At 43.6% G+C, this 22,435-nt stretch overlaps 1 protein-coding gene and 1 long non-coding RNA gene across 5 annotated transcripts in view; both read left to right on the top strand.

Moving 5' to 3' along the window:
• SQOR (sulfide quinone oxidoreductase) overlaps positions 1–14,112 on the top strand; it is a 37,212-nt gene extending 23,100 nt beyond the window's left edge. For 2 of the 4 annotated variants that reach the window (XM_045528421.1, XM_045528425.1), the window contains exons 5-10: positions 889–1,083; positions 2,977–3,186; positions 8,152–8,335; positions 12,188–12,255; positions 12,552–12,730; positions 13,799–14,112. In XM_045528421.1, coding sequence (XP_045384377.1) covers positions 889–1,083; positions 2,977–3,186; positions 8,152–8,335; positions 12,188–12,255; positions 12,552–12,730; positions 13,799–13,856 — 894 coding nt within the window. In that variant the 3' untranslated portion in view covers positions 13,857–14,112. Of the gene's footprint in view, positions 1–888; positions 1,084–2,976; positions 3,187–8,151; positions 8,336–8,814; positions 9,055–12,187; positions 12,256–12,551; positions 12,731–13,798 lie in introns of those variants that run through there. The other 2 variants (XM_045528430.1, XR_006729443.1) reach the window with 2 other exon arrangements.
• A 1,404-nt stretch (positions 14,113–15,516) lies between these two features.
• LOC123640875 lies at positions 15,517–19,858 on the top strand. Its single transcript, XR_006736119.1, has 3 exons — positions 15,517–17,186; positions 17,907–18,006; positions 18,531–19,858. It is a non-coding gene; the product is annotated as an uncharacterized LOC123640875 (long non-coding RNA).
• The last annotated feature ends 2,577 nt before the right edge of the window (positions 19,859–22,435 follow it).

The following is a 22,435-nucleotide window of genomic DNA, read 5'->3' on the forward strand; positions in this document are numbered from 1 at the left end:
CATCGGTCCTTTCTCTCACCCCTGAACATGCATGCTCTCGTTTACTCCTGCCAACAACACTGTGCAGCATGTACGTTTATCCCCATTTTACAGGTGATGAACATAAGCTTCTCAAACCTCAGTGGGCATCAGCATCCGCTGGTGGCCCTGTTAAAACAGAGTGCTGGGCCTGTCCCCAAAGTTTCTGAGTCAGTAGGGCCAGGGTGGGGCCTGGTAACTTGCATTTCTAGCAAGTTCCCAGGTGGTACTGGTGCTACTGGCCTGGGGACCACACTTTGAGATCCACTGGCTTAAGAGTCCTAGGTAATTTATTCAGGGCCACAACACTAGTGAGTGGAAAAGCCAGGACTCAAACCAGGTGTGTGGGATTCTAAAATCTTTTGTTTTAATTACTTGACATTACTGCCTTTACCAAGAATTTGATCTGGTACAGACTGATACAGGGCAATTCAAGTTTGCTATTCTTGACAATATAAATGGCTTTTGGTCCTGCCTATTTTTCTTCTCCCCAGTAAGGCAACTGGTTTTCCTAAAAGGAAGGATAGGTGGCTTCTTGCTCTCACTTTGATGGTGGGAAGAGTTGTATGTATTTATTTAATTGTTAATTTAGGGGGTACAAGTGTTTTTTGTTGTATTTAAATCATAGTCTCAAGGCCAGGGAGGTGGAGGATTTCCCCGGGGCTGAGCCCATTCTGTAGTTTGACAGGCGACTGCAGGTGCCACAGCTCTGGTCTTACCACCCCCACCCACCTGCCTGCTCCCTGTGTGTGAGTATTGAGGGCAATAATAGTACTGAAATACTGGAAAGGTTGTAGAAATGGCAAAGAACAACGACTCTAAAGACACTGTGCTTTTATTTATAAAGAATTTTTGTGTGCTTTGATGCAGATTAAAGGCCTACCTGAAGGTTTTGCGCATCCCAAAATAGGGTCTAATTATTCAGTGAAGACTGTAGAGAAGACGTGGAAAGCTCTGCAGGACTTCAAGGAGGGCAATGCCGTCTTTACCTTCCCAAATACTCCAGTGAAGTGTGCTGGAGCCCCCCAGAAGATCATGTATTTATCGGAAGCCTATTTCAGGAAGGTATGCTTCCTTTCCAGGGCCAGAGATGAGGAGGGCAGATGGTGCTAACTCAGTGATTGCCAGAATTCTATTTTTATTACTATCATAATACCTTTTTTATTTCTAAATTTTTATTACATATGTAACAAAATTATATAACTGGAAGGAGGAGGTCACCCGTGATCTAATTGCTATAATAAAGCTGCTGTCATCAGTTTGATGTTTTCTAGTTTTTTCTATATGCTTTTTTAAAAATATGGCTAAAATCATACTGTACATACAAATTTAGATGTATTACTACACACTAATAGTCTTTGTAACATACTTTTAAATATGTGAATAAAAGTCTACTGGGGAGGTATGTTAGAGATTATTTAAATTTCAATATAGTTAGACTAAAAAATTCATTTTTATATATAATGCTATCCTCAGCTTCCACTCAGGTTTAAGGTCATGAATATTTTCTGGCTCTTGATACACATTTTTGCATATAGGCAAAATGCCAATTTTAAAAGCAAAAGCCAGGCGTGGTAGCTCACGCCTGTAAGCCTAGGTCTTTGGGAGGCCAGGGTGCTTGAGGCCGGGAGTTTGAGACCAGCCTGAGCAACGACACAGTGAGACCCTGTCTCTACAAAAAAAAAAAAAAAAAAAAAAAATTTAGCCAGGTGTGGTGGTCCACGCCTGTAGTCCCAGTTACATGGGAGGCTGAGGTGGGAGGATTGCTTGAGCCTGAGAGTTTGAGGTTGCAGTGAGCTATGATGATGCCACTGTATTCTACCCTGGGCAAAAGAGTGAGACCCTGTCTCAAAAAAAAAAAAAAAAAAAAGGTGGTTTACTTGGACGTCCTCTGAAGCAAAACAAAACAAAAAACGCAAAAAAGTGTTCACATAGAACTTCAGACCTTTGTAGAAAGATGTTTGTGCAGGGGAGGCTTTCTCAGTGTTCTCCAAACACCTTCTGTGTAGGAACAGGTGTCTGCAGCTAAATATACCGGGCTCAAGGTTGTGGGGGAAGCTGTTCTTGCCCTCCTGCCCTTGCCTGGGATGTGACATTTAGTTTACCAAAGCAAGGTTTGACTTGAGACAATGGCAGGATTCAAAGCAGCCTGTAGTCCTGTGTGGGGACAGACGGGGAGACCAACTGGGGAAGACAGGACTGAAGAGTTGTTGAATGTGTGCTTGGAACCCGGCACTGGGCAAGGCCTGCACCTGAGTTCTGTGAACTGCAACTCCCCTGGGGGTGGGGTTAAGGGACGGTTCCAGCAATCGTTTCTGATTCTGAGAAACTTTTGGGTCGTAAGGGGTTGGCACAACCTTTTGAGGTTCTTACCCACCTAACTTCTTCAAATGGTGAGATCCAGGTGAGCAAGTCCTAAGAGAAGCTGAACAAAGGAAAGAGTAAGAGACCAGTTCTTTCTTCCGTCCTGGAAATTCCCTTTGCATAAGTCTTTTCTCCCAAGTGTTGGATGGCCCGAGAGGAAGTTTCTCTCTCAGGTGCAATGACAGCTTCTCTGAAACATGAACAGGGGGCAGGAACTTTGTTTTGTTCACTGCTGCTCCCTTAGCACCTAGAACAGTACCTGGCCAGTGCTAGGACTTGGTTAAGTATTTGCTGAGTGAATGAACACATGAGTAAACAACTAGGCTCTATCTATCCTTACCTGGACTTGACAGTCCTTTTACCCTTCAGCTGAATGGTGCCCACCTTGACCTCCAGCTCAAGTGTGCACTTGGTTGCTGTGCCCTGGGCAAAAAATAAGGAAGAGGCAGTGAACTGGTCCACCCATCATCCCCCCAGGGTATAGTGATGGGAAAAGCTGGCAAGATCTCTTCTGAGAGCTTTAATTCTTGTCTAGGTTAAAAAAAAAAAAGCAATGTTTGGTGTTGGTTGTTTTTCTTCTTTCCTATTTCTTAGGTTGGGAAGCGATCCAAGGCCAATATCATCTTCAACACTTCTCTTGGAGGAATTTTTGGGGTTAAGAAGTACGCAGATGCCCTGCAGGAGATCATCCGGGAGAGGAACATCACCGTTAACTACAAGCAAAACCTCATTGAAGTCCGAGCTGACAAACAAGAGGCTGTTTTCGAGAACCTGGATAAACCCGGAGAGACCCACGTGATTTCAGTGAGTGGCAAGGTTAAGCTGTTAGCATTGTCTGCTGAACCGCAAGGTGGATGCGGTCACACCGTGGCTCTCGTCTCCTTGTCAGACGTAATTGCGTGCTGGGGAAGGCTGGTTAAAACGAGCATCCTGGGGAAGTGATGGGTGAGAAAGTGGACAAAAATGGGTGAGGACAAGTAAGAAGTTTGTCAGTGGGGTGAGAAGGGCTTATATACTGGTGGCAAGTGAATTTTTGTCCCATTCTTTTGACTGCACTTTTCCTGGTACCAAGTCATTTGAAGGAGCCAAAAATATTCCACAACTTCAGTTACTGCCCATAGTTAAGGGAGGGCTCTCTCAAATGCGGGATCTGGCGGTTGTCTCCATGTGTGGCATGGGAGAAACAGTCCTGCTCGTGCGCAGGAAGCACCCCTGAGGGTAGTTCAGGAATGACAGGGATGTCTTTCACCTGTGGAAGAGGCTGTCTTTAAACATCTTTCCCCTGTGCATCAAAGGAAGCACTTAAAAATCCTTCTGGAAGGGTTTGGCAGAGCTACCACCCTTGGAAAGATCTAGCTGTTGTTGTGTGGGCGTGGCCTTCATGTGTCTCAGTTTCTTCTTCTGTTCCCTGGGAATCGTACTTTCGTGGAGGCATGGTGAGGATTAAGAACACAATGGAAAGGCATCTGGAGAAACAGGGATGGAAGAATATCTGTCTGCATCAACCTGGCAAGAGCAGTTAGCAACGAGAAAGCATTCACAGCCACATTTTATTCATTTGGCATTTTTCAAAAAATGAAAGGTTCCATAAAAAGGAATTTTGATGTGAACCAAAGATTAGTCTTCAAACATCAAAACTTCAAATGTTAAGTCTTTTAGTTCAACTCTTTCTAAAAAGTATTACACCTATCTATCGTTTTAAAAATGGAATATATTGCACATCTTTTAAAATGTTACTGATGACTCAGGGTCATTTTTAAAAAACATTTGGAAATAATCTCAAACTTGGAGAAGTTGCAAAAATAAAAATAGTACAAAGAAAATTGAATATAGCTTTTACCTAGATTCACTTACAGGATTTTACCCCATTTCCTTCAGCTTTATCATTTGATCTCTCTCCATCTCTCTCCGTCTCTCTGTCTCTGTCTCTATGTCTCTCTCTCTCTAATTTTCCCAAAGGTAAGTTACGTACATTATACATCATGTCCTTTTACCCTTAAATATTAATACTTTAGTGTAAATTTCCTAAGATAGGAGTAGTCTCTTGCGTAACCCCAGAACAGTTATCAACTTAGTAAATTTAGGACAGATATAATATTTTAACCTTCTATTTGTATTCCAATGTTGTTGATTGACCCAACAGCATTTACAGCATTTTTCCCTTTAGTACAGGACTGTAGACTGTGTGTAGTACGGGACCCAGCCTACAATCAGGAATTGCATTTAATTATAATGTCTCTTTAGCCTCCTTTAATCTGGGACATTTCCATGGCCTGTCTTTGTCTTCTATGACAGTTACATTTTGGAATGATGGAGCCCTCCTCCCACCACTTTTTTTTTTTCCTAGCAGAATGTTCTTCATTTTGGGCTTATCTGTGTTTTCTTGGGATTAGTTTGAGGCTCTGCTTTTTAGACTGGAACACTGACTGAACAATGTTGTGTCCTTCTAGGGCATTTGCAAGTACACAATGTTCATTTGCCCTTAATTGATGATGTTAATTTTGATAGCCAGTCAAGATATGGTCCAATATTCCACCAAATAATTACTATTATTTTTCTCCCTTGCTACTAATAAGTTTGTGGGGAGACACTTTAAGACCATGGAAACAGTCAACTCATTGTCTCCCCTAGCGTTAGAATCTATTGATAATTTTTGCCTAATCTAATCTTTACTATGGTGGTTGCAAAATGATGATTTTCTAACTCTAGTATTCCTTCCACATTTACCAGTAGGCTCTTGGGATTCTGTCAGCAATAGCCTTTCTTTTTCTTTTAATTAATTATTGGTATGTGTGCATGAGTTCCTATTTTTCCCCCAATGGTTTATCATTCATTACCGTTCTTAATTATATTGGTGCTCAAATTTTCCTGGATTTGGTCAGTAGGTGACCCTCCCAGCTGGCTCCTGTGCCCCTGTGACATGCCCATCATGTGTTTGAGCACTTCCTTCCATTCTGGTGAAACAGGATGTCCCAGGCCCATCTGGTATCCACCTGCCCTGGCTCAGGTTCATCTTTTTGAATAGCTCCTATATAGTCATATGCTCAGAGCCTGCTGGGTTGTTTAGGGCTAGCTAACACTTTACCAAAGGGTCTCAGATTACTCTGTTCTTTGTTTTTATGCATGTCCTTTTTGTAGTTGTTCAGTTTTCCTTTTTCCCTGGCTATTAGGCAGACATAAGTGACTTTGGAAGGTCCCTCCAGCTTCAGCTCTCTTAAATTTCTGCTCCTTATTTTTTATTGGTTGGAAAATGAGAGAGCCAAACTTGCTAAATTATGTGTAAAGCAAAAGCAAATTGCCTATGAGTGAGGGCCCAAGGCATACTTTTATGAGCAAAGTGTAAGAGCTTGAGTGCATGAACTTAACTTTGTTATTTGGGTTTCATTGGTTTCTCAGCTGTCCTCTGGATAGTTGAGGTTGTAGGTAGGACGTGGATAAATGAATGGTTATTTTTCTTCTAAAGGGTTTGTATAGAAAGAAGATATGTGTCCCCTTTGAATTATAGGGTTTCAAGGCAGATATTCTTTCAATTCCACTCTTAAAATCTGAATTTTCAAATATCTACCAAAGGGATTTAAAGCAGTAGCTCTCAACCCTGGCTGCACATTGGAATCACCTGGGATGATTTTAAAATGTGCTCATGCTGGGTCTCACCCCCAGGGGTTTTGATGAGTTAGTCTGGGATGTGGACAGAGGATACGGAATTCCACAAATTCCCTAATGACTCTAATGTTTAACTAGGATTGAGAACAACTGCTATGAAGAATTAAATGTACCCCAAAGTCTATCATCTTGGATCCTTAATAGAGAGCTTATATAATGAACTGCTCCAAGTCTCCTAAGTTTTTAAAAATCTAAGCTTGTTTAATACCATAGAGTCCTAGAGCTGGAAGAAACTGGAGATTATGTTGTCTACTGCAATCTTTATGGTTAAGCTAATCAATGACCCGAGAGGTGAAGTGACTTGTCTAAGTAATAGCGTTATATATTTCATTGTAAATGAACCTGTTCCTTCAAGCCAGAGCTTCTAAGAATGTGATGCACAAGTTTCATGTGTCAGAATCACTAGCAGATTTTGCTAAGGTAGAGATGCCTGTGCTTCACCCACATCTACTAGATCTTGGGGTGGTGGGGCCCAGGAACCCGTGTTTTCCACAAATCTCCCAAATGCTGCTTATAAACACTAAAGTTTGAAAATCACTACTCTGCATGAATTATTTGTGTTAATGAAGGAGAACCAAGTCATTTATCCTACATGGTTTGTAGAAATAAATAAAGAACAAGCTACAACTAAGTGCCAGTGTTAATTTTTAATAAATCCGTAAAGCAGACCCTAGTATTTCTTTTATGTAGGATGTTAGCTCAAGTATAAAAACTTCATGCTTTATAATGATTATGTGAAAATGTTTAAAGTTCCTCCTGGAAAAGATGTGTGGAATTCATGTGTACTTGTGAAATTCAATTGTGCATATTAACTCCATCAGATAGAGATGACTCTAGTAAGGTTTTGACCTCAGTTAAAAAAAAAATAGTCCCAGTTGACTGCAGAAATGCTTTGGCAGATGATGGTTGTTGACCATTTCCTTCCTCATCCTGCAGACATGTGTTCAGTCTCAGCATTCTCTAACAGACCTGGCCTCAGAGACCCATGTCCCCAAAGGGCCTCCCAAGATTATCCCATAGAGGAACACCAACCATTTGCAGTACTCCTTCCTTAAGGTTAATTAAGCTTATACTTGTCTGAGAGTTAGAATAAATACAAGTCATCTTAATTCCCATTGCCATCAGTGATTGTTGAGCCTGGGTAAGGGCATGGACCTCCTTATAGAAACAAGGGGCTATTGACTGTCACAAAGTTGAACTGGTCTTGAAATGCTAAAGTTTTTACCCTAATGAAATGTTATATGAACATTAGAATCAATGTGTCCTCCAGTGGACCTACTAGCAAATTGAAGTTGTGAGATGGATTTCACTAAAACTAAAAACAGTAAAAAGAATGAACTACAAAAAGTAGAATAATATTATATAAACAAACAAAAAAGCTAACTGAGCCTTCATAAGTGATTAGGATGGGTCAGTGCACTATTACCAGGTAACTTTGATACAGTGTTTTGAAAAAAAAAAAAAAAAAAATCCACCCACCCCTTTACTGCTCAGTGAACTCAGTAAAGAATCAGAATCCTCTCTCCTTTTCCAAAGTACTAGCTGGCATACCTATCACCCACCCTTTTTTTTTCTTAAATTGATGTTTTGACAGTTTCCTTTATGTGCTTTGAGAGTTGACCCATGTTTGGGAATGATGCTCACTTACCGGCTTCTAACAGCCTTTACAAGTTTCAGGGACACTGAGCACCTCCTTACAGAATATAAGTGAAGTACCTGACTTTACAAGTTGACAGTGAAGGGTCAGGAAAACAGCAACTGAAATACACCACCCCCTTATTTTAGTATTAATAGATACATCAGTGGATTCTTTCAGAATATTAGTGAGCTTTACTCCACTCTCTCAGATTTCCCTAGGCCTACTGCCACAGGGATCACATGGCCCCCGTATGGCAAGATCACTGAAAGAATGGTTATTTAGTTTACCACCGTCCTCCACAGGAACATATAACATCTTGGAGTGGGGGTGGATTGACGTAAGCACTGATTGTATGATGCTCAAGGAGCCATAGCACAGTGTGTGGAGTAAGGAAGAGGCAGGGGGAGAACTTGTGGGCCGTAGAAATATTGCAAAAGTGTGAGCGTGGATATTTTCCTTTCGTGTAGTATGAAATGCTTCATGTCACACCACCAATGGGTCCACCAGATGTGCTCAAGACCAGTCCTGTGGCGGATGCTGGTGGCTGGGTGGATGTGGATAAAGAAACTCTGCAGCACAAGAGGTACCCAAATGTGTTTGGGATTGGGGACTGCACCAACCTTCCTACGTCAAAGACCGCTGCTGCGGCAGGTAAGACAACCAGCCCTCTCTCTCTCTCTCTCTCTCTCTCTCTCTCTCTCTCTCTCTCTCTCTCTCTCTCTCTGTCTCTCGACATGATGAGGCAGCATCGTAACAAAAACAAAAGTTTGGCATCAGCAGCATTCCATTAATAATGCAGAAATTTTTTGGCCTAAAAATGACTTTGACCTCTCTGAGACCGAAGCAAGCTGTCAATGGACCTAGTGTTGTATAAAGAAGAAAGTATTCATACTTTTTGAGTGCTTTTCCCCGGAGTAGCATGATCTGATCTGTCTTTTCTAGGTCAGAGGGGTTGTTTTCGGAAAAGGCATTAGAGAGAGGGCATCACTTTTCCAGCTCTCTGGAATTCTGTTACTTCTCACACTGCCATACTGGCATCCCTGATATTCTTTACCTCTCATGCCAGACAGCTTGGCTGTTTTTCTTCCGTCTGAAACACCATAAAGCTAGGGAAGCATTTGTTTTCCCAGAAAACACATGCAAGTCAATGAAAGCTTGCAGACCAGAAAATTGTTCTGTTAAGACAAATACAGTGGAGCGTGCCTGGATTGGAACACGATTAAGGCCTCAGCCTGGAAAACTAAATTCTTCACTTGGATGTTCTGCACCAGCAGTGATGGGGAGAATTGCCTTTTAGATTCTGTCTTCCACAGACAGGAACTGTCTTCTCTGGGTGATATAAAACACAGACCTCCCTTCTGCGGGGTATGGTAAGTTTTGTGTGAATTAGCCACCTGTGGAACATGATGTGTTACTTTTGTTGACTATTTCAACCTTAGGAAAGACTTGCTAGGAAAACCACTGAATGTCTTTTTTATTATTAATCGTAATTTCCTTCTAACTTTTTATTTCAAAAATCTCAAACCTATGAAAAATTTGAAAGTACAGTAGATACTCATATGCCCTTAAGGTATTAACCAATTATTATTTTCTGAAATTTGCTCCATAACTCTATGTACACTTTTTTGCTGAGTCATTTGAAGTAAGTTTAGACATCATGATATTTTACCTTAAATACTTCAACCTGCATCTCCTAAGAGAAAAGATATTTATCTCTGTAACTATAAGACCATTATCATGCCCAAGAAATTTAATGTTGTATATTAAAATCATCTGATATACAATCCAGTTCTAGATTTTTCCAAAGCTAGAATTTCTTTAGTTTTCCTAAAAATGTCCTTTGTAGCTCTTCCCTCCCATTAATTCTATTTGCCAGTGAAGGTCCACACACTGCATTCGTTGTCATAGCTCTTTGGTCTCCTTTAATCTAGAACAGGCTTTCTGATGTTTGTTTTTTCACTTTCATGACACTGGCATTTTTGAAGAGTCTAGGCCAGTTATCTTGTAGACTATCCCACAGTTTAGAACTATCCAGTTGCTTTCTTATGGTTAGATTCAGGTTGTATGTTCTGGCAGGAATCCCAGTGCCCGAGGTTGTGTACCTCCCTCTGCGGCACCTTAGGAGCCTGTCATGTCCTTAGTTTGCTTTGTCTTTTTTATTTTTTTTTCTGAGACAGAGTCTCACTCTGTTGCCCTGGCTAGAGTGCCGTGGCATCAGCCTAGCTCACAGCAACCTCAAACTCCTGGGCTCAAGCAACCCTCCTGCCTCAGCCTCCCGAGTAGCTGGGACTACAGGCATGTGCCACCGTGCCCAGCTAATTTTTCTATATACATTTTTAGCTGTCCATATAATTTCTTTCTATTTTTAGTAGAGACGGGGTCTCGCTCTTGCTCAGGCTGGTCTCGAACTCCTGAGCTCAAACAATCCACCTGCCTCGGCCTCCCAGAGTGCTAGGATTACAGGCGTGAACCACCGCGCCCAGCCTGCTTTGTCTTTGGTGAAGCTAGATTTCATCACTGGGTTAAGGGGTATCCATTGTTTTTTTCCCATTGTAAAAGCACCTTTTCTATTTGTAATTTTATAGGTAATCTGTGGGGTGATACTTTGAATTTACGCTCACTCAATGTAAGCCAGCTGAGTTTATGGAGTGAGAATACCTGTGATGTGAGGCCCAGATTACCCAGCTTTTAGCCTACTTCAAACAGACACATTTAATTCAATGTTTCAAATAAATAATATTAAATATGATTAAATAAAAGTTTATGTGAGAAGTCTCGCTTCCAGTCCTGCCTTCCATCTGCGTGGCTTCTGCATTCCCCCAATCGTGGAGAGGGCATCCCCATGGTTTTACAGTCTGTGTTCTGTTGTATGGTTGCTCCAGAACTTATTCAACGAGTCCACTCTTAATTTATATTTGGGTTGTTTCCAACCTGTTTTTATTTCAAACATAGTAGTGAATGCTTTTCTTTATGTGTTATTTCACACATGCGAAAGTCTTTTTGCTCTTCTTGTCAATGTCTAAATAACAATAGTTCTAGCTTTCCCCAAGTAGATCTGCATTTCTTCTTAGATTCCCCTCCCCAAAGCCTTTGAGTGTCCCCAGGCAATGGGATACCTGTTCCACACATCCATGCTTGGGTTTTCTTGTCATCCAGCCTCCATCCAGGCCCCTACACTATGAGTGAGTGAGACCCTATCCCATCCTATTCCTGAGGCTCATGCCTCTTCCTCTGCTTCTCTCTGCCCCAGGATTCTCCTTTAACTACTCACAGCACAGTCAAGATTATTAAATGTGGCATTTAATATGAGTTAACTGAAGGCTTGGGAGTGACAGAAGGAGACTGTCATAAAGGAAAAAAACAGAGCTGTCGTATGCCTGCACACACGCACACTTTAACCTGGGCATTGATTGTGACTGCTCCTGGGTCCGCAGGCTGGACCTCTGTGCTGGACCCACCAGAAACCTTATCTCCTTTTCCACCAGCCCTGATGCTGTGCTGCAGGGCCCCCCTCAGGTGTTCTCAGCACAGTTCCAAACTCTGTTAGGGTCTTCAAAGAGGAACAAAGTTTTCCAAAAGGGAACCATGATCTTTAGAGATGTTGCTTTGCTCACGGTGAAGATAGCCATGTAATATTTTTAAGCAGAGTTGTTTACTCCTCATTTTTTTGAACCCTTTCATTCTAGAAAAAACCTCACTGCTTTTTAATTTGGGTGCCAGCAAACTACAGCTTGTGGGCCACATGCAGCCCATTGTCTGTTTTTGCACAGCTGGCTAAGAATGGTTTCTACAGGTGAACATTTATAGGCGATTTGATGATTAACTCTTTTCTCATTCTAAGAAAAAGAATTCCATTCCACTTATTAGCAGAGCTATATTACAAAAAATTATTATTACATTTTGGATTTTATCAATAATATTTTTTGTGGAAATTTGTTTTTCTCTGGTTATATAATATCTTTGATTTTGCCTCTTGGCTTGCAAGGTTTAAAATTTTTCTTTACAGAAAAATTTGTTAACTCTTGATTTGAGGGATTACAAAATAACCGCTGTAATGAGCATTTTACAATATAAAGGTAACCAATCTTTCCTCAAAAGTAAATCTGGTGTTCTATGTCTAGAGAAACAAACTGCTGTATCTTTAAAAGGGCAGTCTTAATTATTCAAAATTGAATACAAACTGGGACTAGATGATATTAAAGAATTATTGCTGATATTTTGAGGTGTGAGAGGAGGGGCAGAGGGGTTGGGGTTGGGCCATCTTTACAGCCCTGCTGGAGAGAGCTGGCTCTTTAGTTTTAAGCCCATGGAGACATCTATGTAGGCCTTTGATGAATCAAAGACCCCCATTTGGTGGTCAGAACTTTAAGTGTAAGAAGGTTGTGCTCTATTCATAGTTTAGAGCTATGGGGAATGGAATCTTTTTAACTTATTTATATTCAAGTTATTTGCAAATTTGTTTTCATAGAGACTATTTTTCTGACTTTTCTATTTCTCTTATAGCTGCCCAGTCAGGGATACTTGATAAAACAATTTCTCTGGTTATGAAGAATCAAACACCAAAGAAGAAGGTTTGTATACCTTGTAAGAATCACTGTCTCAGTTATCATCTTCCATTCTGCATGAAAGTAGTGTTTTCCCACAACTTTGCCACTTTCTTAATTAGTTTCTCTAATATGGGCTCCTCAGCTTTTGCCTTTAGTACTATTTTTTGTTATATAACTTATTTTTCACAGTATAAAAATTAGAATATTCAAAAAAAGAAAAAAAATGGCAGCCACTCAGAGAAAATAATAATTTCTAGAGTGTCTATATAATACCATGGAAAAACATCTACTTTCCAACTCAGTCTCATTTATATTTTTAGTATGATGGTTACACATCGTGTCCACTGGTGACCGGCTACAACCGTGTGATTCTTGCGGAGTTTGACTACAACGCTCAGCCGCTAGAAACCTTCCCCTTTGATCAGAGCAAAGAGCGACTTTCCATGTACCTCATGAAAGCTGACCTGATGCCTTTCCTGTACTGGAATATGATGCTAAGGTAAGTGCACTGCTTGGTTCCTGGGTGAGGAGAGAGATCTGTAGCACATCTACTGCCCCGCAGGGGATGCAGCCTCTTCTCTTCATTACTGGCAGTGACCGAGTCCTCCTGTCTTCCATGCTCTGGTCTTCTTTTGCTGCTGGAGGAATAATAGTAATAGCAAATCACTTTCACATGTCAAGTACTGTCTCATCTGCTACCTTACTTTTGTTTTCATTATGTTATAGGAAAAATAAAATAGTGATTAAGAGCATAGACTTTGGAGTCACACCTGTATTTGAGCCGTGCTTTTGCCATTTACTAGTTGTGTGTCTTAGGGAAAGTTGTTTGAACTCTCTAAGTTTCTTAGCTGCAAAATGAAAATAACATTTCTTACCTCACAAGATGGAGATTAATGAGATAACACATAAAGAGATGGGTACACAATAGACGTTCAATAAGTAAATAGAATAATAAAAATAATAATTCCTCCTCCTTGTTCCCAAAAATGATGATCTCATTTGACCCTTCCAAACCCATGTGAGATAGATAAGTTAGGATATCTACACCAGTCATTCTCAACCAAGAGTGATTTTGCCCTGCAGGGGTTGTTTGGTAATATCTGGAGACCTTTTTTGGTTGTCATAACTGGAGAGGTGCTACTGGCATCTAGTGAGCTAAGACCAGGATACTGCTAAAAATCTTATGATGTGCAGGTCAATCCCCACCACAGAGAATTATCTGGTCCAAAATGTCAATAGGGCTGAGGCTGAGAAATCCTGACCTATAGTTAATTTATGAGCAAAGAAAGCAGGACGAATAGCAGTTTACATGTAGTAGGGGCTTCATACAGGTTTGCTAAGTTGCATCAGCATGTCCAGGCTCACACACAAGTCAATGTCAAAGCTAGGACTCGAAGCAGTTTGTCCCTTGTTAGTCATGGGATCTTTCTATCTCACTAGACAAATCTTGCTTTATGTGCTGATAAGCATACTCTGTTAGCAGCCTGGCTTCCCCTTCAACATCCTGCTGGCTGAAGTCACCCCATCTCTTTTGTGGCAAATATCTTTTCCATGTTGTTTTTTCCAGGGGTTATTGGGGAGGACCAGCCTTCCTGCGGAAGTTGTTTCATCTGGGTATGAGTTAAGGATGGCTTAGCCCTTGCTCACCTTGGATGGCTTCTGGATCAAAATTACCATCACTGATTGACCAAGAGCAGCACAAAGGACTTGGAGCCTAACCCTGTGAAGAGTTTCTTGCTGGATAATGGTGACGAAATGCCTCTGTTTTCAGTACCTTTGAACAGCCACCGTGTGGGCTGCCCAGGATGGGTTGATTCTTTGAAAATAGTCAAATGAAAGAATAGACTTCTATTTTCTCAATAAAAGTTTGTCATTGATTGAGTTCCACAAGAGAATTTTATCTTGACTGGTAGGAATGAAAAGTTAAGCACTTGGGAGAAAAAGATGGTGGTGGTGGGATAGTGTACTTGTCATTTACTATGGGTATTCAGCTGATAGCTGGCATCATTTCACAGGGCCTATTTGGATTCACAGAGTCATTCCAAGGACAGTATTGTTTCAAACACAGTGCATGGTAGCCCTTCTGTGCTGCTTAGAACTCCTGCTGTGGAGCACAGTGGACTGAGAGCCCAGCTGCTACCCTTCTGGCAGCACCTGTTTGTGCTGGGGCCAGGCTTTCTCCCAGCCAGCGACTGAACACGGGGTACTGGTACTGTACACCATGAAGGAGGACCTAGGAATAGTGTGTATGGGACATAGTAAGTACTCAGTAAATATTTGTTGAGTAACTGAACTAATTAGCTAAATTTTGGTCATTGCCCACTCCCTATCTGACGGAGTGGAGCTTGCTACCAAAAGAAAGAGACTGGTAGAAAAATGTTCTGAGCAGCCCAAAATCATTATTATATCTATGGTCATGAACCATGAGCAAGACTCAGCCAGGCAGAGGAGTGGAAGCTTCCCAGGCACGGGGAGTAGGGTGTATAAAGGAGTAGAGGTGAGAGGATTCGGAAGCTATAGGTAATCTGGTATGGATAGACTACGGGACCACATGGAGACAGGGTGGGAAGTGGTCTTCCGAAGGGCCTTGGGCTGGATCTTTCCTGTTGTTCCTTCAGTTCCACCTGCCACCTTCTGCACCCTGCCCTCTGCCCCAGGAGGTGGACAGGCACGGTCTATGTCGGTGGTCTCTCCTGCTGTCTGGTTTCTGGTTGGATTTGGTTGGAGGGTGTTGGCAGGAGATATGAGAGAGGGAGGAGAGTGAGGTTGGCCTGTCATTCCTTTAGCTCCCTCTCTGCAGGGCTGTCTTGGCCTCATGCTGGGGTAAGAACAGAAATTAAGATATAAATTCATAAACTTTAGTAGCAGTTTGATAGAGATTTTTATCTGTTGGATCTAATACAAGTTGAACACTCCTAATCTGAAAATCCCAAATCCTAAATGCTCCAAAATTCAAAAGTTTTTTAGGGCCAACATGACCCCACAAGTGGAAAATTCTACTTCTGACCTCATGTGATGGAGTTGTAGTTAAAACATTGTTTCATGCACAAAATTATTAAAAATATTGTATAAAATTACCTTTAGGGTATACATATAAGGTGTATATAATACAAATGAATCTCATATTTAGACTTAGGTCCCATCCACAAGATACCTCACTATGTATAGGAGATGTAAATATTCCAAAATCTGAAAAAATCTGAAATCCAAAACACTTCTGGTCCCAAGCATTTTGGATAAAGGATAGTTAATTTGTAATTTAAAAAAATCTGGGCTTGTATTTTATGTGTTTTTTCTCATCTCCTTTTTTCCTAATAATTTTTAAATTGTATTAATAATTTACCAAAGTACTAGTCTGAGAAGAATTAGATTTAAAAAATCCAAACAGAACAAAAACCCCAAATCTGGTCCTTCAGCACATGTCACTAGGGAAGCCTGGCTCTCATGACTCTTTTAGGCTGTGGTAAGGCTCCCCGCCCTCATCCAAGGGGGGCTGGCGGCGGGGAGAAGAGCTCCACTCTGTGAAGCCTGCGTGAGCAACTGCACTGTGCCTGTGGTTCCCCTGAACCTGGGCCCCGCATTGTAAGTAAACCCATCTTGAATCATCCTAATTTGATTCTGTCATCTGCTTCCCGTTGGGACCCCAATTGACACAAGGTCACCTGAGAGTGATGTAGAACCACTGAGGAAGTTTACAGAGAAATGACAGGAGATTGTGACAGCAAGAGTGAGGTATGGGTTGGGAAGAAGACTCCAGACAGAGTGACTGATGCCAGGGCCAGCTAACATCAAGGTGGGGAGGGCTTGAACTTAACGCTGTGGCACTAAGGGAAAGACAAAATTCATAGATATTCAGGATACTGTATCAGTCAGGAAAACAGAAACCACTGTCTAAATAGCTTAAGCAAAAAGGAAGTAAACACCGCAGAAGGTGACATACTATGACCTGTGAGCCAAGTGCAGTGTGCTGCCTGTTTTTATAAATAAAATTTTATTGGAACATGGCCATGTGTATTTGTTTATGTGATGTTTTTGGGTGCTTTTGTACTACAGAGTTGAGCAGTTGTGACCATAAGTGACCTGCAAAGCCTAAAATATTTACTATCTGGTCCTTGACAGAAAAAGTTTGCTGACTGCTGGAACACTGGGAAGTAGGTGCTTACAGTACTCTAGAAACAAGAATCATGGAAAACCACTGTTGATTTTCAGATCAGGGGGCTGCAGAAATCGCAGGAATACCGGCCACAGTGATCTCGGCTGTTGGTCAGCCACATCAAATAGGCGATCGCAGGAGATAGCCTAGAAGCCTACGCTAGCCTCATGTCCACAGATGCAGACACCCACGATTGCTGGAAGGGGAAGGGCTTCTCCTCTTCTGCCTTCCCATCTGGCAGGAGTGCCCCTCATCGGCTGACTCTAAGTGAAAATGATGTATTTTTCCAGATTTTCCTCTTGATACAGAAGTGAGCGTAGAAGGGACAGGGATAGGGAAGCCCAGGGCTTTGGGATGACTGGTGAGGACAGGGATTTGGAGGTTGGGATGACTCCCAGGCTTGGATGATGGTGATGAATTGTGCCATCCATGGAGAGGGAGAGGAGCAGAAAAGAGGAAGATTCTGGGTACAAGAAGGGGCCCTGTCAGGAGGTGAGATTCCCAAACTCTTGCCAACTGTGCAGTGGAGTCACAGCCATCTGCCCCAGTGGCGTTGCACTCAGATTTCTTCATGGGGTAAAACCATAAAGTACTTTTGACATAAACAAAATTGGTATTCCAAGACTGGAATTAATAGATCTTGCCATGGCTGATGATATCCAGGTTGTAAGCTAAAGCAGTTATAAATCTTCCTTTTTGTAGGTTTAAAGGAGACCTTCCAGGAATTGGAAAACATTGGCAATCGCCCTGTTGGCATGCATAGTCCTGTGAACGCCAGAGAGGCCTAAAGCACAGTAACAAAGTGAGGAGATCTCGTAAACTGGAGGGAGAGGTGGTGGGAGGCAGGGGTGGGGAGGAGAGAGAGGGTGCACCTGACGATGGGCCTCAGTAGAGAGGCGAGAAGTCAGCCAACTTTGTGTGGGGGCAATGGGAGGATGTGGGGAAAGCAAAAGGGCACTGGGGCAACAAGTGCTGACCAGCCCTGGGCCTCTGCCTCCACTTTGCTTATTGTCAGTCAGGGCTCCCCCTTCCTCCCAGGGTAGGCTCCCTGCTGTTGACAGGGGACCATACTCTGAAATTTAACATGACTGTGGCAAAAAATTCTCTCCCACCTGATATCCTTATCTGAGTAGAGATTCAAAGACCTATTTGGTAATAGTCCAGTTCACAAATCCATCCTTGAATTCTACTAATCCATCTTATATCCTACTAATTAGTGATTGTCTTCTAAATGAGGAATGCCTTCTAACGGTTCTTATGTGCAAATACAATATTGCAGGTGCTTAAACACCAATAGCTGTAAAAACAACGTAGTAATCACTATAGACTGAATGTTTGTGTTTCCCCTGTCCCCCATTTGTATGTTGAAGTCCTCAGCTCCAATGTGGCTGGATTTGGAGATGGGGCCCTTGCAGAAGTAATTAAGGTTAAATGAGGCCATAGGGTAGGACCCTGATCCAATAGGATTAGTGTTTTTATAACAGGAGACACCAGAGCTTTCTCTCTCTCTCTGCCATGTGAGAACATAATAAGAAGGTGGCCGTCTGGAAACCAGGAAGAGGGACCTCATCAGAATTCGACCATGCTGGCACCCTGATCTTGGACTTTCAACCTCCAGAACTGTGAGAAAACAAATTTCTGTTGTTTAAGCCACTCAGTCTATGGTATTTTGTTACAGCAGCTCAAGCTGACTAAAACAGTAATTGAATGGTTGTGGTTAAGACAAAACTTTTCTAGAATCCAATTTACAAATCCAGAAAAGGGCTGTCATTTCTGACTAGGAACAATATGTTCATTGTCAAAAGGCCTGAAACATTTTCAAGGTAACGTGGCAAATGAGAAGTAGAATTGCGATTTGAACCTTCATCTGTTCTTAGAATGTCTTGGGAAAATTGTTGATATCAGGATTACTTTGGAAGTTTTCTTCCAGTTCAGTACTGTACTATTTCTGCTTGGGGAGTAAAAGAAAAGGGAGAAATGTATTTGTCCAAATTCTTTCACTTGCCAAGTAGCAAAAAAATTAATTTATTAGCCTAAGTATCTAAGAAGTCTCGGAAGGAGATCAGGTATGGCTGGATCAAGAGCTCAGTTTATTACTTTCTTGACCTTTCAGCTCTGTCTTTCTTTGTGTTGGTTTCTTTTATAGGTAGACTTACTTCACATGTTGACAAAGTGGGCCCTGAAAGGGTTGGACTTACCTGGACCTTAGAGCCCACAGTCCCAGAATCTATGCCTCTTTTCTGTTACAGTATTAATAAAAATCTGTTGAAGGCTTTGATGATCCAAGCTTGTGACCTTCCCTGAACCAATCATGTGCCCATTCTCAGGAGGGAGGATTCAGTCAGCTGGGTGTGAGCCACATGGACTGAGAATGGGGGTTGGTGGTTCTCCAGTGAGGTGCTGGGCTTAAAAATCTACATTTGCTGTAAGGATAGGAAGGTGAACACATCCTGTCTTCTCCAACATCAGTGTTAATTTATTCACCCATTCTACAGTTATGAATTGTATGGGGCTTGGTTGGCCGCTGTGGTTCCTCACGTGAATAATCTGAGCTCCAGCCTTGGAGAAGCTTCCAGTCTAAGGGAGCCCGAGTTCACAGAGGGGGCTCCCTTGGACACTGGCACAGCAACCTGCGGGCCAGGAAGAAGACCCGCTGCTCCTCCAGGGAGGATGGGTTTTTGGCCTGTTGACACCTCGGCTTCCCGCCAGCACCAGCTGCCAAGAGCCCTTTCAGCGTCTCAGGGCCTCTCAGTGGGGCCTGGGAAGGAGCCCCGGCAAGCGGAGGGCGCGCCCCGTTCGTTCCTGGAGCCCGGGCTGTGGGCGCCCCCTGCCGAAAACAGGCGCTCCTGCGTGCGGCGGAACCCGGCCGGGTCCCTGTCCTTCCGCATCTTTTTTATATACAGTGCCTTGAAACGCTTGGTTTGACCAGGCAGAAGTAACGCCCCGCTGTGACCGTACCCCCTGTGCCAGGTCAGCGTCGGATAAAGGAGTCCGAACTCTCCGTCGCGGGACCCCTGTCCGTCTCTCCAGCCACCTTCCGATCACCTTACGGCGCGCCACAAGGACCCGCAGTCTCCCCAGGGGCCGCGCGCCGGCTCTGGACACCTTTGCACGCGCTTTCCGTCTGCCGGATGCCCCCTCCCCGCCGCTCCGCGAGCTCCGAGCCATCCTTCCAGACGCCTTCCGAGAGCGAACTTCCAACAACACGAGAGAACGATTCCTCTTCTGCGCCCTCAGGGCATCGTCCAAGTCCAGCTCACGTCCCCCCACGGCCCCCGGTCCACCCCCAGGGCCCCGAGCCCCTCCAGCGCCCCCTGTCGCTGCCCCACCGCGGCGCCGGGTCCCCCCACGGCCCCGGTCCTCTCCACGCCGAGCCCGGGAGACGGGGGCTTTGCTTTTCCGTCTGAGGCGCTCAATAAATATTTCTTAAACAAAGGCCTGCGTACGTGAGATAACGTAAAGGGAAGGGCTTGCCGCTACTTAAATGTAAACAAAAGCAGGTTTTTATTTTTTCACTCTAGCCCCTTATAGGTATGAAGCATTTGTGAGCAAAGTAGTCACAAGCTGATTAACACTGGTTTCTAATTTCTAGTATGAGACATGACGCTTGGGAGACAAGCCAGGAAACAAGACGTGCAGCTTATGTTTTCAGTAGCTGAGATTTAATGCACCTAGGGTAACAGTAGGAAACTGAAGTAACCCATAGTTAAACAGGGCCGTTTCGGTTAAATTTTATGGGTGCTGGGAGGAGGGCAAGGCCGTTTCCTGCTGAGGTGAGTTTGCTCAGCCATTACCATAATCACAATCACAAGATAATAACACAGTTGATGGGGCATTTTGAGGCAGACACTGGCTTAGGCGCTATGTATCTAATTTGTCATTTAATACTCACCATCACCTTAAAAGGGGGGCATTTACCTGTGTTTTATGGAGGACTGAGGCTTAGAGAGAAGGAACGTGCTCAAGTCACGTGGCTAGGAAGCGGCGAAGGCAGGTCAGAGCCACAAGAGGGCGCTCCTCCCTTTTCTGTGCTGTCCTATGGGTCTCCCCACCCGCTTTACTTGTTTACTTGTTTCTTAATTTCAGGGGATGGGCAGCTTTGGGAGTGTGGGTTACAGGTAGGATGAGAACATTATTTCTGGCACTGAAAATTATACTGCATCTGGTCTATAGGAAGCAAAGGTTTTGAATTTAGGAGTATTGTAAAATCTAAGGTATTGGTTATCAATACCATATGGGATGAAACTATAAAGCTATGAGAGGCCTTTGTGAGTAAGCCACATTGTGTGTGTGTGTGTGTGTCTGTGTGCACGCGCACAAACACAAGCGAGCACACTTACCTAATGCTGCCTCCAAATTAGTCCTGGGTTCTCCCTTGCCCTGATTACACTTCGAACTAAAGCCTCTTTCACCTCTGCGTATTTGCTCTTGCTGTTCCTGTCCCTGGTATTATTTCACCAGCACCTCTGCATGTCTAAATTCTACTTATTCTTCACAGAGGAGTAGCATTGGCCATTTCTGATTGCCTCATTGGTAAGTAACCACTCCAGTTTCTAATTATCAACTCATTTAAAGTGATAGTTTTCAAACCTTCATTAAGGCATTTTTGTACCCACTGAGTCTCCCCACCAGATTTTGGGCTTCTCGAGGGCAAAGGCTCTGTCTACTTTATGTATTGAAGCCTTGTACATGTAGGGTTTTGATGCTATGTAACTGCATATTTGTGGTTCCCAAACTTGTTGGCATATCCCAGTCAACTTTTTTCAACATAGGGCTTTCCACACCTTCACCTGGAGATTCTGTCCGGCTGGGTTGAGGCTGAAGCCTGGCGACTGTGTTACGTGGACAGCTGGCCCCATCCCTGTGGCATCTACCTCTGCTGCACCGATTGATGCCTCCCCAGCTCACATCATGGCTTCATGGGGCAGGAGAGGGATTTCCCTATGACACTTGGAGAATAGCGTGGGTCTGCTGGTAGGGGCTGAGAATGGACTGATGCCACACTACTGCCCCACTCGGGAGTGGCTTTACAGGACGCCAAGGAGGGAATCCTCCCAGTGGGCAGAGCTGTGAGAAGTACCCTCGTTTGTCCATTTTGTATGGAGGGAGAAGGGGCTTCAGGTCATTTACAGAGACTACAGGGCAGTGGCATATGATTTGGTCAGCAGTCTGGAAAGAGCAGGAGTGGAAGATCTGAGAACAGGAGTCTGGGGAAGAGGCGTGTGGCCGAACCTATGGGAGTGGGCACAAGGCATGCAGATCTCTATGTTGCCCATCAATACCCGTCTGAGTGTAAGCACAGCAGAGAGGCCACTCAACAACCGGGTAGACAGCATGACTCATCTGGTAGATGTCTGCCAGCCTCTGTCCTCGGTCACTCCAGCAGTCACACCATGGGCCCTTGGCGGGAAGAGCTACAGTAGCAGGCAGGGAGGCTCTGCATGGGCCCAAAGCTAGTCCAGTTACTGTCACTGCTATATACTTGACCTGTTGGAGGCCTTGATGTGGTACTATCCAGAGCCCAGCCGGACATGTGCTGGCAGTTGATTCCATCAGGCCCTTTGCACCCTGCAGGGGACAGTGATTCATCCTTTTTGGAACAGTCCCATCAGATATCGGTATGCCTTTCCTGTGCCTCAGCTAGTATCATCCAAAGGTTCACAGAGTGCCTGATTCCTGACACAGGATTCCACGTAGCAGCTTGTTGGACGAGAGGCCTCCTTCCACAGTGGAGGAGGAGTGCTAATGGGCACTGCGCACTGGATGCTCTGCACCTGCGTACACCGCATCACCTGGAGCTGTAGAAGGTTGGAATGGTCTGTGGGCCTTTAGCCCCTCAGCTGGAGTCAGCTTGTTATGCATGCCCCTTAGGTAGGGCCCTCAGGACATCCAGGGCCCCTGAATGCAGGTGTATCATAGAGGAGGACAGGCGAACAGACAGAGTAGGGGCTTGGGCCTGGGAAAGTGTGTGCAGAAGGACACTAGATGTTTAGGAGTGGGAATCTGTATTTTTAAAAGCTCTCAAGGTAAGTCAGGTGCTCTCCCAGGTTG

Source organism: Lemur catta, chromosome 1, assembly GCF_020740605.2.
Source record: "Lemur catta isolate mLemCat1 chromosome 1, mLemCat1.pri, whole genome shotgun sequence".
In the NCBI taxonomy this organism is placed as follows: Eukaryota; Metazoa; Chordata; class Mammalia; order Primates; family Lemuridae; genus Lemur; species Lemur catta.